At 37.9% G+C, this 20,496-nt stretch overlaps 1 protein-coding gene across 5 annotated transcripts in view; it reads left to right on the forward strand.

Moving 5' to 3' along the window:
* Nucleotides 1-20,496, forward strand: part of LOC145683431 (uncharacterized) — a 479,291-nt gene that overhangs the window by 439,542 nt on the left and 19,253 nt on the right. For 2 of the 5 annotated variants that reach the window (XM_081754762.1, XM_081754767.1), the window contains 3 exons: nucleotides 8,610-8,708; nucleotides 9,303-9,371; nucleotides 9,804-10,119. In XM_081754762.1, the coding sequence (XP_081610888.1) occupies nucleotides 8,610-8,708; nucleotides 9,303-9,371; nucleotides 9,804-9,877 (242 nt within the window). In that variant the 3' untranslated portion in view covers nucleotides 9,878-10,119. Of the gene's footprint in view, nucleotides 1-8,609; nucleotides 8,709-9,302; nucleotides 9,372-9,803; nucleotides 10,120-20,496 lie in introns of those variants that run through there. The other 3 variants (XM_081754763.1, XM_081754766.1, XM_081754764.1) reach the window with 3 other exon arrangements.

Consider the following 20,496-nt stretch of genomic DNA (forward strand, 5'->3'; position numbering starts at 1 on the left):
AACGTGTTACGTGGACCTTTCTCTTCCGTCAGCAGTAACCATTCACCTGTGAGTGTCGTGGTGTGAAAGTGGTGCGGTAAAATGGGCGACCTGACAGACTTCCAGAGAGGAATAATCGTTGATCCCCGTCTGGTTGGAGCTTCAGTGGCAACAGTGGCGAACATTGTGGGTGCATCGAAAGGCACTGTGTCAAATCTCACGAGGGCATGCACAATATTATTCATGGGTAAACGACGTCTGCAAAGCACAACAGCGGTCGAAAGACAATCCTGTCAGATAGGGACCGGAGGGCATTAAAGCGGATTGTAGCAGCTAGAAAGAAGACCACTGCAATGAAAATTACGCCTGAATTCAATTCCGGCCTACAAAACCCGGTTTCGTCGAAAACAGTGCGACGGGAACTTCATAAAATGAAAATTCGTAGCAAGGCCACTATCGCCAAACCCGTTGTCACAGCAGTAAATGCTCAGAGGCGTATCCAATGGTGCAAGGAGCACAAGGCGTGGACTCTTGAGCAGTGGAAACACATAATGTGGTCTGATAAATCGACCTTCACCTTGTTTCCAACAACCGGCCGTGTTTACGTATGGAGTACACCGTCGCAGGCCTATGATACAAACTGTCTGCTCCGAACTGTAAATCATGGGGGCGGTTCTGTTACAGTATGAGCAGTGATATCGTGGTTTTCTGCAGGTCCCATCATAGCCCTGCATGGAATGATGAATGCTAAGGCGAATGATGTCATTTTGGGGGACCAGGTTCTATCCATGGCTCAAATATTGTTCCCAGACGGTGATGGCATCTACCTAGATGATTTGGCGCCCTGTCACGCTGCAAAATCGCTGAAATTATGGTTTGAGGAGCATACCCAGGAGTTATCACACCTCCCCTGGGCCCCACAATCACCAGATCTGAACATCATTTAGCCATTGTGGTTTGAGTTATAAAGACGTGATCGGTCTCATTACCCTCCACCACATCCCATAAGGAACTGGAGCATGTTTTGGAGGAACAATGGTACAAAATTCCACACACCACGATTCAGGAACTGTATACGTCCATTCCACATCGGATCCAAGCTGTTTTGCACGCAGGCCGCGGTGGCTCAGTGGTCGAGCTTCACCTCTGGTGCTTGGGGTCTTGGGTTCGATCCCAGACCCCGCCAAGTGAACTTTGTGGTAGACAAACACCGTGTGCGTGGGTTTCCTCGGGGTTGTCGCGTTTCCCCCCCTTTCTTCATTCCACCATTTCATTCATTACTCATCATCACTGTGTCCTTTAGCCTAACCGGCATAAGTGTGGGACGTAAAACTCAAAGATTTCATTTCATTTCATTTATTTTGGACGCAAAAGGACCCGTGTATGATTTTCATACTTTCTCAAACGTTTTAGATTTTTTGGGGAAAATTAGAATGAATCATTAAATTCATATGCGTTTCACGTCGAATTGCAACTTTAGAAATCATTAGAAGTAAAATTACAATTATCAATAGTGCCCAGAAGTACATACCTATGGCTTCTACTATATAGAGTTCTTTGAAGTAGTCTCCATTAATGAATTGTCATTGGACCAGGACCTATAAACCAGAACGGGAACGCCAATCGGTGGAGTGGCGTCATCCAGGCTCGCCACACCTAGAGTATTGCAGTAGCGGGCTATTTTGGGCGATTTATGTAAACATACCTAAACTTTAAAGCTTGTACTACTCCTGCACTTTTCTTCATTATACCTACGTCCTACTACTCACGAAAAACTTCCTGAGCACCTTTACAATGTACATATCCTTCATGACTGTTTCACATCCTATACGGTAGAATGTGTACAGAATATCCTCGCGCAATGGATGTGGAAGTATTCCAGCACCTAATATAGTCGCCAGGGGATCTCTTGTGATTTCGAGTTAATTCCAAATCTGTATGAGCCATTACGTGCTTTTGGTTTCACGCGTTCGAATACATGAAAACATCGGCACAGGAGTGAACGGTGAAAACAGAATACTCGCTCATAGTAAAACTACGGACTTGGCGTCTTCCTCATCGTTGGCAGTATGTAGTGGATTGTTTAAGAGACTACTTCGGAAACCTCAAATACCGCTAGCGTGAATTTTCTGGGCTTTACGCCTAATTGTAATTGTAATTGTAATGGTTTGTAATGTGATTCGAGAGAAAACACATATGACGTGACTGACTTGTTTAATTTACTTTTGTCTCTGGTATATCATGGTAATGATATGTATGTTCATCCAGCTCCTTAGTAACGTTTTCATATGTTCTAACCTTTCATTTTCATATTTCAAAATTCTTACTTCGTTCCACTTTCGTACAAAAATAATATCATAGCTTTTGTTGTAACCTTCGTATATATATATATATATATATATATATATATATATATATATATATATATATATATATATATATATAGACTTCCTGCAAGTGTGTGATTATTTGGTATATGTATATATGCATGAAATACGTTCCCTGTTTAAAAATCTAATGCTCACACTGGTAATAATAATTGTAATGTGTGCACTTAAAGTACTTAGCATGTGAACGTCATATCAACTATCATGTGCATTAGGTTGATAAAGAAAAATATGTTAATTTAAAACCTTTCAATAACATTAGTGTCTACAAGGTATAAGATTGGTACGTAAAATTATTAAATTAGTATCAATAGGGAGGGACACATCTGGGTCAGTGTATCGCAAAACCAATTGAGGTTAGAAAAGAAAATGTAACGTTTGTGTTTTTGAGGGCAGTCCTCCTACCTTCCACTCTCTAAATCTACCACTGAGGCCAAATATAGCTTTTCTTTCACTTAACTGTGCCAATATATGGTATAAATTTTAGATTTACAAGTAAAAGCATATAAAGTTCAAATAACACAACTACAATCACGCAAATTATATTATGTGCAAAGCACACACAGGAAAGGAATAACTAATATGGAAAACACTCACAAGCACAAGTACACACACACACGCACACACACACACACACACACACACACACACACACACGACACACAAATACCTACACATACACATATAACCATAATACAATCAGAATAAAATCGGTAAAATATCAAACTAATTGAGAAAAAGGGAGATTAGAAATGAACATTTTGACATTGTGTTTCAATAGTCTAAGACTGAAGAATGAAAAAATTGTTCAACTGACTTTTTACCTACATAGATTGAATATGATTGACACATACTAGATGAAAGGTTATTCTGTGCGTGAGTATTGTATGCAAAGAATACCTCGACAAATGGAGGGGAAAGACTGCGATTTTCATACCTGATGTTGTAGTGTGATCACGGTGATTATGTAGTTCTTGTAATTTTAAAATAGGAAGGATGATGTTGAAAGCACAAACTCTTCAACAGAAGTGTGAAATGTCTTTCCAAATACTCTGCTTATTTATCAGAAAATTTTAGCAACCCAAGTTTTGTCTAATACCGAGTTGAATTATTTGACTATTTCAAATTATTTACAAACGAAGCACATGCGCTAGTTATTTCTACGTACGATAGCATTTTAATATCTGAAGAAAATTTTGAGATTCTACAAGTAGTAGTTTTATATCTGTATAAAATTTTCTTTCGTCTTGTGAGACAATGCAAAGAACAGAAGGTATTCTTACAGAAATTAATGTGAGGTTTCAATTCAAGAAATTTGTCTAAAGTCATCTAAAAATTTGTAATCGTTTCAGAAAATGCAAGAAATAAGTGTTCCGTTAATTTTTACTTCTGATACATTCGAACGGTGTCTTTGCATTAGTCATTTAGAAAAGACAGAAATGCACTTAAATTTTGTAGATTTATGACTACCGCATTTTCTCCCTTCCTTTTTTCTCGAGAAATATTTTAAAATGTAAGCTAGATGATAAATGAAACAAATACCATTTTTTTCTTCTACTTAAATGCGAAATATAGAAATAATGTATATTATTGTTCTGCAGATGATCTATTATTCTTAATATACTTAGAAATATGTAGCATACTTCACAAGAAGTTTCAAGTCTTTTCTAATGTTAACGGATCTCATTCCTTTGATTAGGTGTTTCGCTTATGTTGAAGATTCAAAGTTTGGTCAGATCTCTACGAAAGAGTAAAGCTTATGTTTCAGTTGCTTAATTATTATTCTTAGAGTGATTAGATATAATCAAGCCCAACTACTAAGTACACACAACACTTCCTCTGTATATTCACACATTGTATATTCTATAATAATCCGACTTCTTCCAATACTTAACTACCACTTTTATTTAAAGCAAACAGTATCGCACCTCTACATATAGGGTGTTCACAATTAGACCCTAACATTTTAAAGCAAAATAGCGGAGAGGAAAATTTATGTACTATACTTACGATATATGAAAATGATCCTGCAACTTATCCGATTTTTACAGCAAAGCATAGCTTTCTTTGCTCCTTTCCTTGATTGCTTTCTTATTTATACTTTTGCCTGCTAATGAAGACTTTCTTCATACTTCAATCAAAAATGTTTCGCTTCTTTCAAGTTGAGTTTTGAAATCTCTCTAAGTACTATCTCCTCATTGTTTAGATTTCGCTGATAATCTGCCTAATTTGGAAGTGTTAATTTTTTTTGGAATGTAATTTCGCCAGTGTATTAGCATGACCATCCCTGCACAATATGTTCTTAAAGTAGAACAATCACTATCAGTCTTATTTGGTGATTGTCTCGATTTTCACATCAAAATAAAACATTTTCAACACCACCGGAAACATCTAGACTTTACGTTGTATTTCTTTTAGCCTATGTTCTGACCTTATCGGTTTTGATTCAGTGATAATATGACGAGACATGTTAACCTTCTTAATAAACTTTTCTAGTTCCTTTTGCAGTGTTTTTTCAGTCGACAAACAGAAACAAAATGATTATGTCTGCTACATTAATACATTCCTCACAAAAGTAGGGTAATGGTTTACATAATGATAATATGGACATTTGGCACACTTCAAACTTGAATTTAGAGCTCTGTACAAAATGGGATTTTCGATAGCATTGGTACAAACACATCTAGCTTGTCATTTGCTTACTACAAATGTTCTAGAACAATTAATGCGATTAATAACTTCAAAGTGACGTACGTCCATGTCGATGTCCACAATGTAAACTTAACTCACTCGTGCTCGTGTTCAATATGCCCTGGGCCGACTTGTATAGTCTCGTTTCTTTTCTTCTACGCCATTGTAGAAAGATGCAATTTTGGTTAGATATCTATAAGAATGGAGCTTATGTTTCAAATTCTTCTGTAATTCGTATTTCCTGAGTGCTTAGATATAATAAAACCCAAGTTGGAAGTAAAACCAAACTACCTCTTAAGCTTGCATACCGTATATCTAATAATAACCCATTTCTTCCAATACTAAACTATAAATTTTATGTAAAACAAACAGTTTTAAACCTCCACATATATTTTATATATTAACCAAGCTGTATGACTTTAGATAAACATAATGATTCGCGTGACAACTTGTTAAAACCTTCTGTTAAACATGATTATTTTAACAAAAAAACAAAAACAATCGAATTGGTGGTTATTCATGTTCCAACTACAATTTGTGTATACATTGTTAAAATACTTTTGATTCTTCGTACAATTAAAATTAATTTTGAATACAAAGTTTATAATTAGGACCCGGGAGTTTATGCCCTACAAAACTGTAAAATATTTATGCAAATATGTCATATAAACTTGAAAAATGTCACGAAAATTTAAAAAAGTCAAAAAATGCCATCTCCCTAGAACACAGTAGCAAATTAAAGCATAAGTACTTAATATACAAACTCACTTTTAGGGAAATTTTGTGGTTTCATTTTTTGGTATTTTTTAAAATATTATTTGAAGTTAGTTGACAGCTACAAAAGGAACATTTTCCAGTGTTATTTCTAAAGAGACTCTTTAAGGAAAGTTCTATCGTATATTTTAATGTTTTATTTTACTTAGCTTACGGTTACAAAAGAAACATTTTTCAATAAAACAATTATAGAAGGTTTTTCGTGTTAATTTGAACAGCTTGTAATGAATCTCTAGAACTTGTTATTTCAGTTTCTTTTAGTTCAACATACAAACATACACACACACACACAAATAGAGAACTTTACTTCAATGTCATACTATGCTATACACTTGAAAATGAAAAATAAAGAACGGACAAATCAATAGGGAACAGTAATTTTAAGCATTGCATTGTGACACGAAGGCCTTCTTTAGATTCTCTTCTGTGAAACTTCGCCTATTTTCTACAAGCAGCGACTTGTAGCGTGAGAATGTACGTTCGACGTAGCACCAAGTCAAAGGAGCAAACCTTAAACATACTGCATTTGCAGGCACTAAATCTTCTTCAACATTTTTGAGAGTTAATTCTCCGTCACCACTCAGAACAGCGGCGATGTTGGTGAAAGTGCCATATCCAGGCTTATTGTTCAGGATGGCAATGAACTTGTCTTTCACCAAATCTGCTGTTGGTCCCTTTGCTGTTGACAACTTTTTTCTAACATCTTCTACGGTTTCAAGACAGTTTTCTACACTGAGACCATTTGTCTCCAATCGTTCAATGAATAAAACCAGAAACCCAAAATTTGCAGAAATGTACACAATATCATCTTTTAGTTTAATATCAAAGCAATTTCTGAATAACACTGATACATGCTGCATCTTCAGTTTGAAATTCAGCAACTATTTCGGCAAGAATAGGCAGATTGGGACAGTAATATTAAATTCCTTTAAGTCATGTTCCCCACTGTGTCACCACCGGCTGTGGTGGCAAAGCAATATCCTGATCATCCTCCTTTAGGGCTTGGCGTCGTGATGGACACTTTAAGAAAATTTTCTTCATATTTGACGCAAAGCGATCTACGTTGTGGTGTTTTACTCTAATTTCTTCACATAGTCTTTGGACTCCGTGTGCCACACAAGTAATGTGGATCATTTTGGGATATAGAACTTTCAAGGCTTTTCCTGCTTTCACCATATACCTAGCTGCATACATTATCAGTACGAGGAGCCTGTCACGAGGAACGTCTTATATATATATATATATATATATATATATATATATATATATAAACTGCATTGCGTTTTCAATATAGTCAGCGATTGTAGAAAGGTTAATCTTCTCCAACTGCTGAACATGCACAAGGAAAATTTCTCCAGCCTGTTCCGGTTCCAAACTACCAAGTACAACATTGGCTATATAACGTCCGCAACAGTCTGTCGTTTCGTCCACTGATAACCAGAAATGTTTATTTTTCACTTTCTGCCGGTTGTTACATATAGTTTCACTATAGGCACTTTACACATTGGCCATTCTAAGCGTGGATTCGTGAGGGATATCTTTGTCGTAGCACTTCTTCAAAAACTCACGAAGATTGGGGTTTTCCAACTTCCACACAGGGATATAAGACGCGATAAATGCTTTACACAGGTACTTGAAGAAAGAGGACATTCGACTGGTCTGGGACGATGTCACGTGATGAAGCAGCCTTTGTGAGTTTGCTTTCTTCCTACACACATATTTCTTTTATGCTTCGTCGTACCTAGATGTTGCAATACAGAAGATTTCTTCGAATATCCCACACTGGATTTACAATATTTACAGAACAGTGTCTTGTCATCTGTAGAAAACACATCGCTTTCAAATTCTGCAACGTATGCTATCAACTTCAATGAAACAGATTGCTTCACAGGAGGCATTCTCTACACTTGCTCCACTGCACGCCTGGCTAAAGCTACTGTTGATTTTGACTGACGTAAAAATAAGTATTTTTTCAGCAGAAAATGCTAATTTGTTTGTTTTTGTTTAAAAGGAAAAATGTAAATAAAAATGGAACAGTTGTGATTGTCGTGTGCACGTGCAACAACGACCACAGAGCTTTTGGTCTTAAACGATTTTCGGATTTTATTACTTTGGTAGAAGGCATATAAGAAAAAGTTTTAAAAAATGTCGATTTTGTGCAAGTATATTGCAAAATACATATACAAATATGTGTTATCATTAGAAAAGTAAAAAAATATGTTTCCAAGTTGGAAAATGTGGAAAATATGTCAAAATATGTCCTTTCAACTTTGCTTATTTCAGCTGGTTCTCGTCTGATACGTGAAGATCTCACCCCATTATCCGATTTCCATGTAAAATAAATATATGATAGAACATAAACTCCCGGGCCTTATTTATAATATTTATCCTTTCCCTTCAAAAAATAAAGAGTTATAAACAAACATATGTTTGTGACAAGCGCGCATAGTAATTATAACTCGCAAAGAAGAGTTGATTTTAAGTATATGGCGATTGTAGTATCTCCAGCTTTCTTCTAAATTTTACTGTGCCAACCATATTACTCAAATAAAAACTGTGTCGACTTATTATGTAACATAATTGAGTTAAACTTGATGGGAAATAGTAAATTGAATCAAATTGGACGATGTTGCTATAATGTAACAAATAAGAATGCTTTACTCAAAAAAGAAAAAAAATAATAAATTGAAAGGTTAACTAGATAAAACATAATTTTGATACAAGTGTGCATTTTAATATAAACAATATTTTATAATAATATATAATTTATAATTACAGATCAAAGGATTGAAATAATACCAAAGAAAGGTTGCGTCTTGAAAGTTAGAGCACCTTTACCGCCATCCTCGGTTGCTAGGAGTGGATTACTTCCTACAGGTGATGTCGAAATGAAACAAAATATTCAGGATTCCAGTAGAAATTATTTAGACCGTAAAGAAGATTAAATCACTTTCTTAATTAATTGTTCAATAATTAAAAAGATCATTCATGGCTATAAATCTTACAATGAAAGTAGAAATTTCATTACATTCTGAGAAACGTTTAGGTAATTAATCTTTCTACTTATAACTCTTACGTGTAATTTACGTAATAAAGAATATTTGAAACTATTGTCTTTTTTATTTATGCATAAATTATATGCTTTCACTGAAAGATATTAAAATTTGTTTGGGTGAAGAGGACCCAGTCGTGCAAAATAGTTAAATAATATTAATTGTAATAGAAAGGCTTGTAATCAAGAATATCGGAACATTATAATTCTATATTATAACTGAAAATAAAATTTTAAAATAATGCTCTTAAATTACATTGCGTAAGTTACAAAAATCATACCGTACAACATACATAAATTATTACAGTATGTAAAGAAGATTTTAATCAGTAATTAAGATTAAATAATTTAATATAACACAATATTTAATATCTTAGTACAGAAAAAATATTACTAATAAAATATAAACTAATTTTTAGTTACAGGACCAAGAAACTTATCTCCGACAATGAGGCAGTTTGCAACCATTATGAGGGACATAGAAAACGGTGAGATCTTAAGGAATATTTCATCATACTACCTGTTTTTTTTTTTTTTTTTTTTTTTTTAACTGGCCTCAGTACATTCTTTTTTCTCCTTCGTATTCAATACTTTAGATTAGTAGTTTATCCATCCACTTAATCCCGAACACTCACGTACAGCAGCAAATTTTGGGAACACCCGTCTTTACTTTCCATTTAGAGTCCGTAACTCATATACAGTGACCACTGCATTCACATCTATAGTTTCATCAACCTTTCCTTCAGTGTAATGTAGGTTTTTACCATCAGACGATATTTTGTTTTTTTCTTCAAGTGCCTGCTTTTACTCCTGAAGAATTTTTGATATTTTTTTCTGTTTTGAACATACTGCACATTTATTGTCATTGCATTGCTTCTTATTATACAACTTAAGTGACACGATTACTTCTCGTTCACCAGGTGAGCATCCTTGTGGCTATACGGTCAGTACGCTGTTGGAGCTCAAGTGGTTTCCATCTCACATTAAGCTTTAGATCTACGTCTCACAAAGCTCGGTGCTGAATGGGACGCTAAATTTGAATCCAACCAACTGATCCTTACAAGCTGATCTACTATTTTCACCTTCATTTTACATTTTTTTCTTCCGCACTACATAAATATTGTTTTGCTTTGCTCATGTTAAACTCAACGTAGAATTTGTTTTTAAAAAAGGCACCTGCAGTTTGCATTTAGGCCTCCTATGTTTCATCACTAGCTTCTAACAGTCTGCAAAACGTTGAAGTGTATTTATTGTGTATGAATAAACTTACGTCTATGCTATGAGTGTTTTGTTATTTCTTTTATTTCCTCTTCAAGGTAATGATTAAATAAAATTGCTGACACTAAATATCTTTGCGTGACTCTCTCTGAATAGTTGCTATTGGTCTATTTACTCTTTTTTCCAAGTTGCATTTTGTTACCAATGAAAGCAATATAGATTGCTACGGTAGCTATATATGGTAACATAGGTTTGCATATGTGATATACTTAGTAATATACGTATGGGTCATCTTTATTTTTCTATCTTTTAGGAGTCTCACTCTTTGAAATGGTTTTATATCACTCCAAAATAATCAACGAGAAAAATTAGCTCGTTTCTATAATAATAAATTGTGCCCCAGTAACCTTAAGTTTCGAATAAATCTACAGTATACAAAATGAGGCAATGGTACACTCTATTCCAAAAAGAATGAGCGTATCAATTATGTCTGTTTTGAGCTAAAAATCTTCTAAGTCCAATTTCGGGTATCTTCGTAAACAGTAAACCAAGGGTGCCAGATTTGAGCCCTCAAGCAACCTTCGCAAACAGGAAAGAAATTGTGCAGATGTGCTTTTTCTTGTCTTAAGTGAAATAAGCCATGTTGAAATGTTATTAAATGTTGAAAAAGTACTTAATAATACAGTATTCCGGACTATTTATACATGTGAGCACATGCTAATCTTGTCCTTTACGTTTCCGTACGTAGAAGAACATTCTACCTAGGTAATGAAAGAAAAAGCAGTGATCATAGTTTTCGCATACATAGCAGAATAAAAAAGACAAAGGAGAAACAAACAACAACATTTGCAATGGATATGAATGTCTTTGTCTTATAAAGTATATTTCTTACATATTAATTACATTCCTTCAGAATGAGCTCGCCAAATGTGTTCATGTTAGCCCAGTGGTAAAACATGGACTTCTAGTTGTAAGGTCTTGAGGTCTTCAATGCATAAATGATTATAAAAATAATAATTATATTAAAATAAATCAGTTATATATATATATATATATATATATATATATATATATATATATATATATATATATATATATATATATATATATATATATGTATATGTAAGGCATGCGATATGTGTTGACAATATATCGTTATATTATAATTGAATGTTAAGTACAAATTAAATAAAACACGTAATGACAATACGCAGGTGTGGGTTTTCTATTTTGAGTTTGTGTGTTTTCTATCTTATACACATACGAGGGCTATCCAGAAAGTAGATTACGTTTTGGAATAAAAAATCAACAAAGTATAGGAAACAAATTTTATTATATACAGATGAAAGCCACACACAAATACTACTTTTCGACATAGTCACCATTCAAATTAAGGCATTTATCGTAGCGATGTACGAGCTTGGAAATTCCTTCGTCGAAAAATTCGGCCGCCTGCGACTTCAACCACTTCGTTACCTCTTCTTGCAGCTGTTCGTCGTCATCAAAACGCTGCATAGCCAGCCACTTCTTCATTGCTGGGAATAGGTAGAAGTCGCTCGGTGCCAGGTCGGGACTGTACGGCGGATGAGGAAACAACTCCCACTGAAAAGATTCAAGAACTTCACGCGTGACATTTGCCGTGTGGGGCCGGGCGTTGTCGTGAATCAACAAGATCTTAGAGCTCAACATTCCTCTGCGCTTGTTTTGAATTGCTCTTCTGAGGTTTTGCAGAGTTTGGCAATACCTTTGAGCGTTTATTGTAGTGCCTCTTTCCAGGAAGTCCACCAAAATCACACCTTTTCTGTCCCAAAAAACAGTCGCCATCATCTTCCTTGCCGACATTGTTTGCATGCATTTCTTGGGTTTTGGGGGAGAACCTGTGTGCCCCCACTGCATTGATTGCAATTTCGTTTCACAGTTCACGTGTTTCACCCATGTTTCGTCACCAGTAACGATGCGATCGAGTAAAGAGTCACCATCCTTATTGTAGGCGTCCAAAAAGTGCAACGCTGCAGCCATTCGATGATTTTTGTGGTCCTCTGTCAAGATTTTTGGAATCCATCTTGCACAAAACTTGTGGTAACCAAGCTTTTCGCTGATGATTTCGTGCAACAAACTTCGCGAAATTTGTGGAAAACTCAAAGAAAGTTCCGTTATTGTGAACTTTCGATTTTCACGGACTTTAACATCGACTTTTTCGACAAGTTCGGCAGTCACTTTGCTGGGTCTCCCACTTCGATCTTCGTCGTGAACATTGGTTCTAGTGATGAGCAAATGCAAGACCAAGACCAAGACCCGGGTGGTCTTGGTCTTGGTCTTGGTCTTGCACATGCAGTCTTGGTCTTGGTCTTGCACTGGAACCCTCGGTCTTGGTCTTGGTCTTGGTCTTGCACACCTAGTCTTGGTCTTGGTCTTGGTCTTGGTCTTGCACACCCAGTCTTGGTCTTGCTTGCAAGAGTCTTGCAAGTTTTGCTTTTAAGAAATCTATGATTTTCATAAGTAAATTTTACTCTGGATATAAGGGATAATAAATCCTACATTGCGTCAATAGTGAGGGAAATACAATGTATGTTTCTGAATGTAATATATTTTACCTTCGTGTAAGTGTGATGATACTGTACAACATAGGCGATGACCCTTACTTTTTTTTTTCAATGGGTGATCACGGTTCACTACTTATAAGATAAATCACAACATTTCGTAATATTTTTATATGTTTTAACAGATCCAATACTCCACTGGTTCCCAAACTGGGGAGGCTACCCCCTGACAGTGAGACGCATGAAAGAAAACCAAGACGGCACAAATACCATAAATTGCAAAATTATTTTTACATTCTAAAGGCGTCAGATTGTTTTCTTTCCAACCACGATTAGCTCATCTTTTTATTGAACAAACTCCCAATTAAATATTGAAATTTTGTTTTACTGATTCTAATATGTACTGTATGGGGCAGAAACAAGGACATTACGCAAAAACGATGAAACAATTAGACTTTCGAAATGTGGGCATGGAGAAAAAAGGAGAGAATCAGCTGGGTTGAACGGAAAACGAATGCGAAGGTTTTAGAAATATTAGAAGTAGGGGAGAAAAGAAAAATTTTAGATGTAATTAAGAGGAGGACATTGGCTGAGGAGGAACTGTATTATGAGGGACGTGCTAGAGGGAGGGGGCGAAGGAGATTGTAGTTGAAGAAAGATATTAAGACAGAAAATTGCTACGTTAAGACGAAGAGACTAGCTAAGAACCACAGTCATCGAAGCTTCTCAGCTTCAGTAAGTGACCTGCCAATAATGGCAGAATAGCTATTATTATGTCGATGATGATATGTTTTGCAATATTGACCAAAAAAGAGAGAAAAAATTAAAATAATAATAATTAAACCTCTTAATATTTTAGAATATGAAATGAAATTAAATTTGTGAGTTTTACGTCCCACGTTTATGCCGGCTAGGCTAAAGGAAACAGTGATGATGAAAGATGAATGAAAATGATGGAAAGAAGAAAGTGGGAGGAAATTGGAGAACCCCGAGGAAACCCACGCACACGGTGTTTGTCTACCACAAAGTTCACTTGGCGGGGGCTGGGATCGAACGCGGGACCCCAAACACCAGAGCTGAACGCTCTACCACTGAACCACCGCGGCCCCAATATTTTAGAATAATTTGAGTGAAAACTGAGAGCGACTCAACTGTCTATGTCTTTTGTGTAAATTCAATTTATATAAATACTTTTGACCTACATTAGAAATACATAATAACGGCATCAAACTTCAGGTTATTTGAAATAAGTACGAAATCACTCTCAGTTGTGAATATAGATTATTTATTGTTGTATAATGTTATATCGTTGAATCCTAGATATGCCGTATACCTAAGGGGGCTATAAGTTATATTGATAAACAATTATTCAACGTATAAGCATCCACCTATGAAATCAAACTTGCGGTCACATGCGCTAAGTTTTTGTCAATGTCATGAAAATGTTATTTCAATATTAATTTTATAAGTACACATTAAAAATTTCCAACGGATGCTTGAACCTCAGAGCCAAGGCCATACCCATGTAGTCGACACCTATGGTGTACGGTATTACCGATGTTCATTACTACAATATTTCTCTTTAGTTTTGGAAGAAGAACACCACTAATATGTTTTGAAATGAAATGAAATATCTACTTTAACGTCCCACGATTATTACACTGAGGCTAAGGGAAACAGTGATGATGAGAAATGGTGGAATGAAGAAAGTACGAGGAAACGGGAAAACCCACGCACAGGGTGTTTGTTCACCAAAGAAGCTCACATAGCGCAAGCTGCGATCGAACCAGGGCCCCATGTACCAGAGGTGAATGCTCTGCCACTGAGCTACCGTGTCCATAACATGCTCTAGTTTATTTTTGCTTATCCACTTCTTATGGACACAACTATTCTTCGTATGATTTCCCAAAATCCAATCATGGGCCGTCGTGAATGATCAAATGATGACCAAAGTAAATCAGACACGGAGGTTATTATAGCTTGTAACAATTCATAGAATTATGCTGTCGGTCGTCTCGTGAACAACCGATTCAAAAAACGACATACTGTACCTATATGTTACAGGAGCAGATCGACTCACATGGATTGCATAAATTACTGGGAACACATTCACTCCGGCGGTATTTTTACTGGAGCCAAGAAGTTCACGTGAAAGATGTAATGATTTTTACCCTTCCTTTTTACATTCTATAAAAAATCAAGTAGTACCATACTTGTGCAAGACTCTTGCGCAAGAGTCTTGGTCTTGGTCTTGGTCTTGCAGGTATGGTCTTGGTCTTGGTCTTGGTCTTGCACCCCTTGGTCTTGGTCTTGGTCTTGCATCGGGATTCCTGGTCTTGGTCTTGGTCTTGGTCTTGGTCTTGCATGCAAGACTCTTGCAAAAACTGCAAGACCAAGACTCTTGCGCTCATCACTAATTGGTTCGGCCATTTTTAAATCTTATGACCCACTGTCGCACTCCACCTTCAGTGATAATGTTGTCCCCATACACTTCACACAGCTGCCGATAGATTTCTATCGGTTTACAGTTTTTTGCTGTCAGAAACCTTATTACTGCACGCACCTCGCAGCTCGCGGGATTTTCAATTAACGCAGACATTTCAAACCGTCACAGTATCTTAACGGAGCACAGCACGAACCTCTCACTAGCACGGCTAGATGCCGACTGAGCTGCGCAACGCTCTGACCCCAAGATGGCCGCGCTAGCCCCGCCCCTAGCGGACACAGACGAAAACGTAATCTACTTTCTGGATAGCCCTCGTACATTAAAATACGATAAATTTCGAGTTTGTCTTGAATCTTTCCTTCATGGCAGCAACATGATGACGTTCCCTGCATGAAGAAGCATTCTCGGAGTTGTTCTGAGTACTACCACGAAAGTATGAAGCTTTCATTAGCCGTCTAGACGCCCTTAGTTTGTAGAACTAGTTTTCGTTTCCTAATATCGGATTTAAAGGGAGAGAGAAACTGGTTTCAGATCTTCGTTCAGTGACTTTGATTATCGATTAAAATCTTGTGAATCTAAAGTAGTTTAGAGTGTAATCTATTCACTAAGGGGACTCAGAATCACACGGTCATATATCAACGAAAACAGTAGGTGAGAAACTATTTCAGATCTTGTTTCACTGACTATATTTATTGGGAAGTTTCAGTTCTCGTAACTGTAACAGTGATGTGAATAAAAAAATATCTTTGACACAGCGCATAAGGGCTCTAGGCTTCTCGAATTAAATAGTTCTTGCACTGTTTTACAGTGAGTGTTGGCCCGCATTCAAATCTCAGAGTTCTTCATTTTCACAGAGTGGTTCAGAGCTATGTTTACCGAATATATAGGAGTGATCCTCAGAAACTGAGATTCATTAAACAGTGAATAACGTAAGTATTTAATTATCATTAGAGGAGATTGGAGGTAAAACCAAATGACTGTACACGAGGAACATGCCGAAAGATTTTACTTACTTTTGAAAATACATTTATTTACATAATACATTTTACAATTTCTCAAAATAGCCTCCACAAGCATCAATTGTTCTTGAAAACCACGAGTCAAATATTTTTTTTAAAAAAATATTTCCTGGAATATCATAAATTTCATTATTACACCTGCGACAGCATCTTCCTGTTCGAAAGAGGCATTTTCCAAGATTTTTCTTGAATTTTAGGGAGAATATAAAGCAATGCGGAGCTAAATCTGGATAATATGCCGGGTGCTGTAGAGTACCGACAAACTTTATTGTATGAATTCCAAAGTTCCTGCTGCTGTGTGTGGCCTTGCATTGTCGTGATGAAGAATGAAGTAAGACAGAGGAGAATTTTGATGAGCAAATCTCGTACCTTCAAAGACATCCGGAAGGTAATAAATAACTTACTACTTTGCTATCAGTGTATGTCGATCATCTAACTGAATTGTTGCTACGTGGTTGTCGTAGAGAAAAAATATGGCCACCCTAACCTTCCAAACGCTGTGTCCTCGTTTCACTTTCGAAGGTGGAGTATCATTTTGGAAAACATCATAGATTCGATTGCTGTTTTGCTTCGGAACCATAGTTGTAAATCCATATTTCGTCACCTTTAACAATATTATAAACTTCTTTATCTTGCCCTTGCGAAAATCACTTAACCATTTTGCGATACCTCTTCTCCAGGTCCTCATTTCGCTCAAGCGTATGTACATATGAAACAACTGCGAAACTTGGAAAAACCAAGATAACGTTCTATTATGGACACAGCAGCAGTTGGTCCAATCTTCAAAGTTAACTGAATTTCACGGCTCCAACATAGCTCAACTCTCAGACTTTGTCGGCCGTGTTTGAAGTCTGCAAATCAATAAAAAGGTTTGCATGTGAAGGGTTAGAGTCCTCGAGATACTTTTCTAAATATCATAGCATTGTTCAAGTGTTAAATAGTACGCAAAACCATAAATCTCACTGCACGAAAATCACGTCACTCCAGTTCTGTTGTTGTGGAGTGACATGTTCAAGTTAATCTATACTTCCAGCCCTTTAACTTTGAAGAAAACCTGCGGCTTTGTAGTTATATTACCTTTCACCAATAAAGGGCATACGCTTTCAAACGTGATACGCTTCAGTACGCCAACGCTTTTTGAGTTTTAGTATCTAAAAACGTTTGACATGTACCTGACAAAACTCACATATAAATTCTAGTAGATCGTAATATGGAGTTAATATTGACTGCATCAATTAAAATTCGAAAAACGGCAGAAAACATATGTACTTGAAAAAATCTATCGCCTGAGGTGATATGGAGTCTCCTTTCGTAACAGAAAGATATATATATATATATTAGCTGAAATGCGCGTTCTCCTCACGGCAGAAAAAAATTTATGGGAAGAATTGAATCACGTTCCCTTTAGGATATTAATTCATTCGAAAGCTCAATGAAACACACAGAAAATACTCTACATTTGGCATAAATATTATTATTTTTCAGTTTGCCACTCCCACTTCTCCTAGTGGAGGTAATAACATCTTAGTAGTACTGAGAGCTGAACTTGAACGTAAATGGTATCAGAATTGCCGTAAACTAATGAATGAATAAATGAATGAATGTGGATTGATGGGGACGTCAGCAACGAGGCTATATGGCCCCGTCACGATAAAAAACGTTGCTCAGGACTGCAAGATTAAAAAGGAATTACAGGCTAAAAAGAATACAGGTAATAGAACGAAAATGCTGCTAAATGAATAGTAAAAGGAGAAAAGCAAAAGTGGAAGATAAAAGAATAAATAAGTTAAAATAATAACAATAACAATATACAAAAATAAACCTAAAACATGTGAGAAAATATAAAAATTTAGCAGCAATAAAACAAGAACAACGGACTAAAAACAGCTCAGAGAACTTGAGCAACGCCAATACTACGAACGAACTCAAGCACCCGGCCAACAACATTACTATCATCCCCCAAAGCACGGGTAAGTTCACAAGGCAGTCCGTAACGTTCTCTGAGATATGAGTATTCAGGACATTCCACAAGAATGTGCTGAATACTCAGGGGGACGATACAATCTTCACAATATGGACGGTTCAACCTCCGCAGCAAGTAACTGTGCGTCAGAGGAGAGTGTCCGATACGCAAACGCGCCAGGAGCACTTCATCTCGACGACGAGCGGACGAGGACGTACGCCACTCGCCTAGGAGTGGTTTGACTGCATGTAATTTATTCGCAATGGCCTGGTCCCAATCGGCTTGCCAGTGAGAGCGCATCAAGATGTGAAAATAGGAAGGAAGATCGGAGCAAGGAAGGCTATGCTCCAGTGCAACCCCGGCCAAGGCGGCGTTCTTGGCAGCTGTGTCAGCAAGTTCGTTTCCCCGGATGCCGACATGACCCGGCACCCAGCAGACAACGACGACACAACCCTGTTGCTGCAATTGATTGCATCCCAGAAGAATGTCCTGCACGAGAGAGTGCATACTGAAGGCATTCTGTGTACTCAGAACCACGCTCTGAAAACGGTGCAAACAAGCACACGACGTAATGAAAGCATGAGAGCATGGTCCAAGGCGAGCTTAAGTGCAGTCAATTCGGCCGTGAACACGGAACACAGCAAATGAAATTCTGAGCTGCCCTCGTCGGTGACAAAGGCACAGCCTACAGAATCCCCATCCTTAGAACCGTCCGTAAAGAACACACCAAAATCGGGGTACTGATCTAACAGTGCGGCAAACTCTTGCTGGTACACCTGGGAACTAGTTTTCTGTTTCGAAATCAGAGACAAACGTAAATCATACCGAGGTAGACGAAGCAGCCATGGTGGAATAGCATAAAAGCGAACCAACGAAAGAGAGGGCCACACGAAATCGTCGCCAAGGAAGCTCTCGCACGCACGGATGTACCATGGACGTGTAGAGCGAGGACGTGCAGCATAGCGCTCGTATATCCGACCACCACGGAGACATGGTCTACACGGGTGGTCTGGAATACAACGCACATGCGCAGACTAATTAAGAAGTAGTTTACTGCGACGATACGCTAACGAAGGTTCATTGGCTTCAGCATACAGGCTGGCGACGGGACTTGTTCGGTAGGCGCCAGTAGCAATACGAATACCCAGGTGATGCACTGTGTCAAGTTGTCGTAACAGAGAAGCACGAGCAGAACCATAGACAATACAGCCATAGTCTAACTTGGACCGAATGAGACTACGGTACAAACGAAGTAGAACAGTACGATCAGCACCCCTCGTGCGGTGGGAAAGGACACGAAGGAGATTCAGAGCTCGAAGACAAGAGTATTTAAGATTCCGTATATGTGGTGCCCACGACAAGCGACGGTCAAACACCAGACTCAAGAAACGGACTGTATCAATGAAGGACAAACGGGTGCCATCGAGGTACAAGTCCGGGTCAACAACGCGCGTACGCTGCCGGCAGAAGTGGACACATTGGGATTTCTCGGTGGAAAAGCGAAATCCAATCTCATTCGACCAGCGAACGAGACGATTGAGAGTCAGTTGAAGCTGTCGAGTAATGCCGCGAAGGTGGCGGGAGCGACAGAAAATGACAAGATCGTCAACATAAAGCAGACCAGACACAGGAGCCTGGATCTGCGAAAGAACGCTGTTGACTGTGACAGCAAACAACGTGACACTAAGAACACTGCCTTGTGGAACACCATTTTCTTGTACAAAGCGCTCTGAAAGAGTAGAGCCCACACGCACTCTAAAGTGTCGCTCGTGAAGAAAATTCGAAATAAAGTGGGCCATATGCCCACGAAGACCCCAGTCATATAATTGTTTTAGGATTCCGTAACGCCATGTGGTGTCATACGCCTTCTCTAACTCGAAAAATATAGCTACAAGATGTTCGCCGTGGAGAAAGGCGTCTTGAATTTCACCCTCAAGATAAGCGAGATTGTCCGTAGTGGAGCGGAAACGATGAAATCCACTTTGAAACTTGCTCAAAAGGGAATGCGATTCCAAATACCACACCAGGCGCTTGTTGACCATTCGCTCTAGCAGCTAACAGACACAGCTCGTGAGAGCAATGGGTCTGTAGCTCGTGGGACTAGTTGCGGCTTTCCCTGGCTTTAAGATGGGAAGAACCAGGGCCTCGCCCCAAGCAGGTGGAAAAAACTCCTCAACCCAGAGGCGATTATACAACTGCAACAATGCAAGTTGAGAATCGCGGGAGAGGTTGCGCAACATATCATAGGAAACACGGTCAAGCCCGGGAGCAGTATTGGACGATTCGCGGAGAGCAGAATCGAACTCAACGAGCGTGAAAGGAGTGTTATAGTCCTCACTGTTGGCGGTACGGAAATTTAACGGGTTTCGCTCCAGCTGAGGACGGGAACGAGCAAACGCTGGTGGGTAGTGACCTAACTCAGAAATA

Source organism: Thermobia domestica, chromosome 4 (genome assembly GCF_964235325.1).
Source record: "Thermobia domestica chromosome 4, izTheDome1.hap1.1, whole genome shotgun sequence".
Classification (NCBI taxonomy): domain Eukaryota; kingdom Metazoa; phylum Arthropoda; class Insecta; order Zygentoma; family Lepismatidae; genus Thermobia; species Thermobia domestica.